Raw genomic sequence first — 9837 nt, 5'->3', positions numbered from 1 at the left:
CCAGATGACATCAGCAAACAGGACCCAACTTTTAAGAGAAAATCCAGATTACTTGTTTGGGAGCTCCTTACACTCAGGGTTTTTTTTGTTTTTTGTTTTTTTTTTTTAATTTTTTTTAACGTTTTATTTATTTTTGAGACAGAGAGAGACAGAGCATGAACAGGGGAGGGTCAGCGAGAGGGAGACACAGAATCTGAAACAGGCTCCAGGCCCTGAGCTGTCAGCACAGAGCCTGATGTGGGGCTCGAACTCACGGACCGCGAGATCATGACCTGAGCCGAAGTCGGCCGCCCAACCGACTGAGCCACCCAGGCGCCCCAACACTCAGTTTTTTAATATCAATTACAAAAAACATAAAAACAAATATTTTTAAACCCTCGTCTATACTTCTCTGTGGTTTTAATTTTTTTTTTTTTAATTTATCTATTTATTTGGAGAGAGACAGAGACAGCATGACCAGGGGAGGGGAAGAGAGAGAGAATCCCAAGCAGGCTCCGTGATACCAGCACAGAGCCCAGTGTGGGGCTTGAACTCACAAAAGCATGAGATCATGACCTGAGCCAAAAGCAAGAGTCAGACACTTAACTGAGCTACACAGGCACCCCCTCTCTGTGGTTTTAGAAAGGACTATTCCTAACCAAGATGACCACACTCTAAAGAAACTGAGCAGTGAATTTTTTCGGCTGGCTTCATATAGTGAAGTCGCCTGAGAATTCAGTCACTCATTTACTAGGCACCTACTATGTGCCAGCAATTGTTCTAGGCAATTAGGATACTTCAATGAACAAAAGAGATAAAGACGCTTGCCATTGAGGAGGTTATATTCTAAGACAGGGAGACAGATCATAAGCTCTAATCAGAAGTTATATCGCATATAGTAAAAGCTGGTACGTGCCACGGAGAAGGAAAGAACAGAGTAAGGACAATCAGGAGAGGAGGGCCAGTCAAGACGGAGGGAGTTATAATTAAATTTCACATAGAGCGGTCAGGGTCGGCCGTTGAGGAAGTGACGTTTGAGCAGAGACTAGGCTTATTTAATGTTGGACCAGGCACCATGCAGACGAAGCATGAGAACAGACGAGTCTGGGAGCAGCCAGAAGATTCCAACAATGCGATTTGCTGAGGATCCACCAACAGGGTTAGGCACAAAATTTAGGAAGAGTGACCGGAAAGCTCTAAGATTGGACACTTTGCAACAGACCTGATGGTGATGAAATAGGGAACCTGCCCAGAAAGTCCCTAAGGGTCGGGCCTTTGAGTGGCCTTAACCAAAGCTGCAACACGCCACACATGACCCAGTGACACATTGCGGGTGCCGTCAACACTCACCCCTGTATCCTTTGGGACAATGGAGGAAAACACATTTGGTGTTAGAAAAATCAGAAAAAAACATTGCTGCTCACCAATAAAATCTTTTCCACGAAGGGACTCCACATGTGCAGCACCATGTCTGGAAGCTCTCCAGGCAATAATCCGGGGCCATCACAGGCCTCACCTCATCTGTCCCTTCTCTCAGAGACCACTCATCTGCACTGCCTCACATCCGATGTCTTGAAGTCTGACTTGGTTTTTTCTATTTAGTTATCTCAGGGGGGAGGGTAAATTCTGTCCCTATTACTTCACTTATGCGAAAGCACAAGTGCGGAGAGCAGTGAGTCTTGAAGTTTGAGAACTGGATTAGAGCTGCAGACCCTCTGGTTGCCAACCACGGAGGAGACACTCCCCAGTCAGGAGAGCTCTCGAGCTCCCCAGCACATGGTTATTCTTCATGTGTGCCATAGATCGATGGTGGGCCCGTTCCTTCCTGCCCCTGTCGTTACACATCCACGTCCTTGTCATGGCCTCATGGTGGGCGGAGTATACTTCCCCACGCTGGAAATATGGAGCTGGGCTCTGACTTGCAGCCCGACAAAAGCTGAGGTTTGCCATGTGCTCCGCAGCTGGTCTTGAACAATCACAGCAGCCGGAACACCCATCTCCCTGGACTCTGCAGAGTGAGTTTCTCCACTCAGCCCTGAGGGGTGTTTCCTGCAGAAGGTTGGGAGGACTGTCAGCTGGACGAACGGGGGAAATGTCGTTCAGAGCAAGTCTGGGTTAAGATATTGAGTGTGGCTTGGTCTCAAATGCACTGCACTAAGTAGAAGAATTAAAAATAATTTGGTACTTGTCTGAAAGCTCTGGTCACTAGTAGGATTCAACTTGTCTCCCCTAACAAGATAATCTCGCTAAAAGCAAAAATGAGGTGCCCCTTGCCGGGAGGATGGGCAGCCTTGATGTAAAGACTCTGTTAAGAGGATGAAAAGACAAACTACAGACTGGTAGAAAACATAGTAAAACCTTGGATTGCGAGTAACTCGTTCTACGAATGTTCCTTGAGATGAGCAAACATTTCTAGTAAATTTTAATTTGATAAATGAGAGTGATGTCTTGCAATATGAATAGTACGTGACAGCGAATGTCACATGATCACAACTGAGCCAAAGGTTCTTTTCTCTCTCTCTCTCTCTCTCTCTCTGCAGGATTGTGGGTGATCATCTCCCATGCTCAGATGCTCCGTCTCAGGCCACAGTGTTCGGCAGAAATCAGTGATTTTTCAGAACGTTGGAAGGTGCCCACAGCTGGCACTAGTGTATTTTTTGTCACTTCAAAGCACCTATGGACAGGCCTTTGCTTTTCCATACAAGAGTGAGCTTAGCAATGCTCTGCTTCATTCTAGTCCATTAGATAGGTTCCTTGTTAAAGTTGCACAAAAAGAAAAAGATTCCATTGAGTCAATAGATAGTAATGATTCTGTTAGTGATAGTGAAAGTCGTCCAACACAATAACCCTCCTCTCTCTTGTCTCCCAGCCACGAAAGTTTTCAAAGGTTTTCAAAGATGAGTGCAGGTTAATTTATTTTTCTTTATATTTTGTACTTTCTTTCTTATTTTGTATTATATTACAGTATGTAATCATTTTTATATGAATATTTTTGAGTGCTAGAACGAATCATCTGAGTTTCCATTATTTCTTATGGGGAAATTCACTTTGATATGCAAGTGCTTTGGATTACAAGTATGTTTCCAGAATGAATCATGCTCACACACCAAGGTTTTACTATATTTGCAAACCATGGATCTTACAAAGGACTTGTATCCAGAATACATAAAAAGCTCTCAAAATGCAATAGTAAAGAAGGAAACAATTCAGTTTCACCAGAGGATATACAGATGGCAAATACATGTGAAAAAGATGTTCAAAATGATGCGTGACTACGTGAATTACTTTTATTATGGATGAGGAACTAATCAGCTTTCAAGTTTGTGCTTTCTCAGTTTTTAATATGTGGATGCATTGCTTTCATCGGGAATCATTAATTGATTTGATTAAACACAAGATGAGTTTCAAAGCAGAGAGAATGTTGGGATAAGAGGAGGTTGAGTCCAGTCCTCTGGCTTGGATACTAACTTCCCTCCCCTTGAGGCCCATCGCCTTTTCCTCGAGCACCTTTTATAGAGCAAAGAGCAGCTCCTAGTGGAATGGTGTGATGTCATCAGTGACTTGGGGCAAGGGCTCTGGAATCTTAGAAGCCATTTGATCTCAAATACCTGGCTACAGTCAGTGTTCTCACACTGTTCTGAGGCTGTGCTCTGAGTAAGTGTGAGGGGCCTAGATCCTGAGAGAGCCAGGACGTGTGTTCTGGGTGAGTGTTGCTCGTTCCTGTACTAGACTGGTGTGTAAGACCATCCAGCTTGGCCCTCATGGAAAGGTAACTGAGACTCAACTATCACTGCCCCTGGCCATTCTTCCCTTGAGCACTGGTCAGACCACAGGTTCTAATCCCAAATCCAAAGTGCTCTAGCCATGGTCAAGGAACACATCCTAGACAAGTTAAGTCACCATTTTCTCATCTGTAAATCAGGTAAGCTATACATCTCACCTTACAGATCATTATAAAGATTGAATGAGGTCATTCTCTATGTATTATTGATCAATATTGGAAGTTCAACAAGCAATCAATAACTGTTAGCTATTTTTACCATTCTAATTATTATCAGGTTTCACAAGGAGCAGGTTAAGCAAACAGAAATGGCCAGTCAGAATCAGGTTGATCCCTTCCCTCTTTTTGTATGCAGAGAAGACAGGACCCCTCTGGGCTCCACATCGGCTGCCTCAGAGACTGCTCCGAGCCAACAGGACGCAGCAAAGAAGAGTGAGAAGAAAAGGGTGTGCATGGAAGGGAAGGCAGGTGTGCGTGGTCGTCTGGCCTCTAACCCTGGTTTCTGAACGAATGAAACTGATAGAAGACCATAGCTCCTCTCTCCTTCCTCCTCTCTACTCTCATGTGTTTGGATCTGCATGGGCAGGAGAAAGGGTGTTCAGGGTGACACAGGGAGGTCACTATCATGTTCCTTTTATACCTGTTAAAGACAGCTAGGACTAGAGAACTTCACATCTGTCTCTATAGAGGTATCCCCCAGGCAGAATGACCCATGGAAAGAGGCACAGGAGAGTAGATTTTGCCTGGCAAAGAAAGGGAAATAATAGCTCAATTCCTACCCTCCTTTATAGACAAGGGCGAAGGGGTGATGGTCATTCGCTTATCCCTTCAGATGTCACATGCAAAATTCTCAAGGTGAGTGGGCAAGGAAGGGCCTAGCATTTCCCAGGTGGGCCCCCTATGATGACGCAGGATCCTTCCTTTCTCCCTGCAGCTCCACAGAATAGGAGCCCTCTGGCCTCCAGTTCTGCATCTTCAGAGGTTGTCCCTGAGCAGAGAGCCAGGACAATGAGAGGCCAGAAGAAGAGGAGATGGACAGACGTGAAGGCAGGTATGTGTCCCTAGGCATCCCTCAGCTTCCCTGCACCAAGTGTCAGCTAATGCCGAGTAAATCACTTATTATCTTAACTTCACAAGACTCGTCCAGTCTTCAGAGTGAGCTGCAAGGAAAGGATTCCACTTCTCAGGTGGGTCACATCCACACACTCCGAGTGACCGAGTCTGTTGTTCCCGCAGGGACCCAGGAGAGAAGTGCCCCGGCCTCCAATTCCACCACCTCTGAAGCTCTCTCTGAGCTGAAGTCCTGGAAGAAGAGGGGGCAGAAGAACATATGGACTGTCAATCATGTTGAGGGGACAAAACTCAGGATGAACAAGAGGAGAAGACCCAGTTACCGTCCTGAAGACCAAGAAGCATTCTACCGACTTCTGGGTGTGTGCTCTGGGCTGACAGAGTGTTCAGGGCCCTGCTGAGCTGAAAATCGTGTGGGAGGCAGTGGCTCTGGGATCGTGCTCAAACCTCCCCCAGGTGCTAAGCTCTAAGGTGTCCAGGTGGTGTGGACACAGAGCGACCCTGCTTCTTCTGTGGAGTTGGCAGGTTCTTCCTCTCTGAGACAAGTTCTTGGAGGGAGAGGATGAAGGGTCACACTAGGGAGTCCTCAACTGTCAAGACATTTCACAACCAACCAAGGGGTCCCTCCTCTACCCACTGAGATAGAGTCATGTATTCCCTGCAAGTAAGAGTTTAGAGATCAGTGATGAAAAGGCAACCTAGATCTTGCTGCCTTTGTGTTCAAGGTCGGGGAGACAAAAAACAACCTCATACAGAAATAGGCTGCTCTCAGCCAATGACAAACGCGAAGACATAAATTTTTTCAAAGGCAATGATGCCTGGAGATGGGGCCTGAGCAAGGATAGGGGAGCTTTATGAAATGGAGTACTCAGGGAAGGTCTGTCTGAGAAGGTGGCATCAGGACCAGAGGCAGGACTGAGTGTCACATATTTAGGGACAACACTGAGATCACATTGTCCAATACAGCATTCATTAGCCACATGGAGCTATTTAAATGTCATTTTAAGTGAATTCAATAAGCTTTTAAAATTCAGTTTCTTGATCTCATGAGCCACATTTCAAGAGTGTGGTAGCCACCCATGCCTAATGGCTACCATATTGAACAATACAGATATAGAACATTGTCATCATCACAGAACGTTCTACTGAAGAAATCCAGACTGACTGGAGAGAGGTCAAGGAGCACGAAATGATCCATGACTCCTCCATCCCCACTGTGCAAATGTCATTGTCCCAGGCAAGGAATGAGGGATACACAGCACTGGACATTCTCAGGTCTTCACTGGAAAATGGGGCCTCCAGGGGACACCTCTAATCCCCAACAAGCCTTCTGGGAGCAGGGGAAGCCATATCATTATCTTCGGGAAGCAAGCAGATCCAGGAGAGAAGGGGCAGGTGCCTAGTGCCTCGGGTTGGGGGTTGGGGAGGCTGCAAACTCACCACCACAGGCTCAGGGTGCCCAGTTAATCAGGTGGGGCAGGGAAACTCTGGACAGTCAGAGCATGATAAAGTGACAAGGATGTGGTGTCACAGAGACCCATGGCCATATGCAAGCTTCTGGCTTGAGGCAAATTTGTTAAGCTTTGAGAGCCAGGTCATATCTCTGTGATAAAAAAAAAAAAAAAAAAAAAAAAAAAAAGTGCCCCCTGCCATCACATGGAAGATTAAATTATAATAGCAAACTCCATGCCCCACATTTGAAACTCACAATACAGGTGCCAGTGGAAGGAATAGCAGCTATTACTAATGTTAAGGCTCGTAAACCTCCTGGAAGAAAGGAGGCTGCCTCCACTTCCATGAGGCAAAGGAACTTGGAGAGGCTCCGGTTTTCCTCCTTCCCTCTGGGATGTCCCACAGCCCTTCCCTCACATCTCCCAGAAGGGTTGCCCCAAGGCCCTCATCACTTTCCCTTCCTTTGCAGAGGATCCTGTTATCCAGAGCTTCTTGGAAGCTGACATTTTCCTCAAAGTGTCTGATAAGGTATCTGCTGCATAATGATGAGGGACCGAGGGGTCTACAGAGTCCCCACTCCATGAGGGCAAGAACAGAGAGCCAGATTTCTGCCCAGGCAGAAGGCCTGGAGAGACCTGCTCTCAGTGCCAGAGAAGGAAAGGACACACTGCCCGTGGCCTGCCCTGCCCACTGGAATCTTCTGCTGGCCTTCCCGTCAGCTCCCCTCCACATGCCAAAGGGCCTCAGCACAGCCTCCCTCCTCCACCTCTGCTGAGGGTTTCCCACTATGGCCGTTGGATGGGGCAGGACCCATGGCCTGTGCAGGACACTCTCACCCTTCTATTCACCCCTCACCTGCCTCCTACTCCACACAGTACCTGCTTTCCATGGTGGTGGAATATTTTGGCCGTGTCGGGCTGCCTGGACACCTCTACAACAGGATCCACTTCTTCCTGGCCCTGTGAGTGCCTCCCTGGGGGCCTGTTCTCAGTTCTGCCCAAACCCCCCCATTCCCACAGCCTCACCAGCCCACCTGGGTGCGTGGCCATGCTATGAGCCAGAGAGTCCCCACTGGTAGTCCCTCTTGGCCACAGAGCAGACAAAAGGTCTTCAGGGGTCAGACGTTCTTGGGGGAGAGGAAGGCGATGAGCAAGGTCCTGCGATAAAGAAGAGTCAGGAAACACCACTGGCTGCTCAGAGACTGCGTGACCCAAGAGAGGAGGCCACAGGGAAATGGCAGACAGCCAGAACCTTGACTTGGGCCAGGCACAGCATGGGTCCTGTACGCTTAGTGTTGAGGATAGTCCTGCTGTCCCTCTGGACCCAGGCGCCCTGCAGAGAGGGCTTCCCGGACCCTCCCTCCTGGATAGACCGACCCAGGCACCGGGTCCTCCGGTGTGGCCTCCGCAGACTCTCCCCACTGTGCTGCCTGAGGCTGGCTGTGGGCACTGGGGCCTGCCAAGCTTCCCTGCTTTTCCCATGGCAGCTACATTGCCTCCGACATGGAGGAGGACAACCCCACATCCAAACGGAGCATCTTCCAGTTCCTGCTGGGCAGGGAGCACTGGCCAGACCTCTACAAGGAGTTCCTGAAGCTGAAGGTGGAGTTCTTCCATGCAATGGGGCACCGAGCCTGGGTCACCCCGGAGTTGTGTGAGGAGGTCTGTGGGGGACGAGGGCCAGGAGGCACAGGCCAGAGGCGGTGGGGCTGGGCCCTTTCTCCAAGTGCTTACGTTGCTGTTTCCCTTTCAGATCCAGGCCCAGAACCCACATCACTGGGTCTGGAGTCGGGCACGCCAGTGCGCCCCCTAGGTCCCCAGGGAACAGAACGGGGGCTGCAGGTGGTCCCGGTGAGTGCCCTAGGGTTCTGCAGGGTTGGACAACCCCACCCTCCATGCCCCTCCGGTCACCTCCTAGGCTGGCGTCAAGAGGAAGCAGTATAGCATCCCTTAATGCATATTAGCATAGTAAGGGCTCTGAGAACTCCTGTGGTAAAGAAAGTAATTACCTGTGCTTATATCAAAATTCTCCAAATGATTTTCATTATGGAATCATGTAAGCAACACAAGATCCAAATTTGCATATCAAAAAAATTTTTTGGAAAACTCCTGGAAATGCTGATCTAAGTAATGAAAACTTCTGCAGGGTTTTCAATCTGAGTTGAAAATTTTTAAACATAAATAAATGGAAGACACTGAAGTCATCCTTTCTGGAAAAGGGGCTGTTACCCTGGTGGCTCTTGGGAGGAAAGACAGATTATTTCCAGCATGTGATCAAAAGTGGTATTTGTTTTGCTCCCACATGAAGCAAGCCTAGTAGCTGGGTCCCTGAAGGATATGTCAGGGTCTCATCGTGTCATGGACAGAAGGAGTTCCCAGGGCTCCTGATCTCTGCAGAAATAAAATTGCTGGGGGAAGGGGGGGGAGGGGAGGAGGGGGCGGTGGGGAACAAGCCCACAGAACTGTGAGGAAGTACACCATAGATGACACATTTATAGAAAACAATCACTTGACTAGCATCCACTCTTTAGAATATGTTTTCTTTAGTTTAAATTTAGTTTTTATACTTGGGTTTACTTGAAGTCAGGGGAGATCTTCGGTGAAATGCATCAGGAATCCTTTGCCTGGGGACATGGCTATACTAGAATAATCTTGTGAACTGAGCTCCCCCCTCCCCTCTTTGCAGGATGTGATGGAGCCTATTCTCATCCTACGAGAAAGAAGGTCAAATGTGCTTTGTGATAAACCAAGTTTAGGATAAAGTTTAATTCATCCACAGGCTTTTTTCCTTGAGGAAAAACAACTATTATATATGTCAGAACCTCAATATGCCAAAGAATGACTGCCACAATAAAAAGGAGACAAATAATGTGTACTGGGGCTGCTCTTGGGTCTGGTCACTTGTAAGAGCAATGAGGGTGGCAGTTGATTTTGCCTGAGCCCCTTTCCAACATGCACCTTGTGGTGAGCTGATGAGAACTTCCTCACTCGAGAGTTTGCCTCTTCCACTCCTATCTCGCTTTCTTTTCTTGTAGCTCCCGCCCAACCCCTGCCTCCCCCTGCCCCGACACCAAGCTGCTGCCTCCTTCGCAGCCTCTGGGAGCTACACAGGGATAGCATCGGGCCTCCAGCTTTCCTCAGACTTGCAGAAAAGAGGGTGCAGGGAGAGCCAGGACCACCGCAGCCTGAATAGCACAGTGACCCCCCAACCTTCCAGTGGGTGTCAGCCAGCAAAGGCCCTGACCCCTGGATAACCTGGAAGGGTACAGTAGTAACATGGAGGGGAGACCAAAAGAGTCAACATGCCAGAAAAGGAGCCTCTGCAGAGACTGAGGCCAGGCAGAGGGAGAAGGGACAGAAAGTCCGGGACGAGACCTGGACCACTGAGGAGGAAGTGAAGGAAGAGGCCAAAGAAACCGCTAGAAGATGGTGAGGAAAAGAGGAGGAGACAGGAAGGGGAGAAACACATTGGGAGAGAGGATGCAGCGAGGCCATTGTAGACAATCAGCATCTTGGGGACAGTTGTCCTTGGAGCCCTTCCTGACAATCTGCTAG

General features: G+C 48.3%; 1 protein-coding gene across 5 annotated transcripts; it reads left to right on the top strand.

The window, feature by feature from the left end:
• Positions 1 to 3539: 3539 nt before the first annotated feature.
• LOC102955412 (putative speedy protein E7) lies at positions 3540 to 9164 on the top strand. Of its 5 annotated transcripts, none has more exons than XM_042979782.1 (9): positions 3540 to 3633; positions 4116 to 4228; positions 4695 to 4811; positions 4997 to 5191; positions 6753 to 6811; positions 7159 to 7244; positions 7770 to 7944; positions 8036 to 8133; positions 8969 to 9164. In XM_042979782.1, the coding sequence occupies exons 2-8, from the start codon at positions 4213 to 4215 to the stop codon at positions 8093 to 8095; spliced, it is 708 nt and encodes a 235-aa protein (XP_042835716.1). In that variant the 5' UTR covers positions 3540 to 3633; positions 4116 to 4212; the 3' UTR covers positions 8096 to 8133; positions 8969 to 9164. The 5 variants fall into 5 exon arrangements, with proteins under 5 accessions (XP_042835716.1, XP_042835715.1, XP_007082411.1 ...); XM_042979781.1 differs by having other exon boundaries at positions 3579 to 3682; XM_007082349.3 differs by having other exon boundaries at positions 3579 to 3748.
• Positions 9165 to 9837: the final 673 nt, after the last annotated feature.

Source organism: Panthera tigris, chromosome A3 (genome assembly GCF_018350195.1).
Source record: "Panthera tigris isolate Pti1 chromosome A3, P.tigris_Pti1_mat1.1, whole genome shotgun sequence".
In the NCBI taxonomy this organism is placed as follows: Eukaryota; Metazoa; Chordata; class Mammalia; order Carnivora; family Felidae; genus Panthera; species Panthera tigris.
This window is presented reverse-complemented; position numbering and strand designations above follow the sequence as displayed.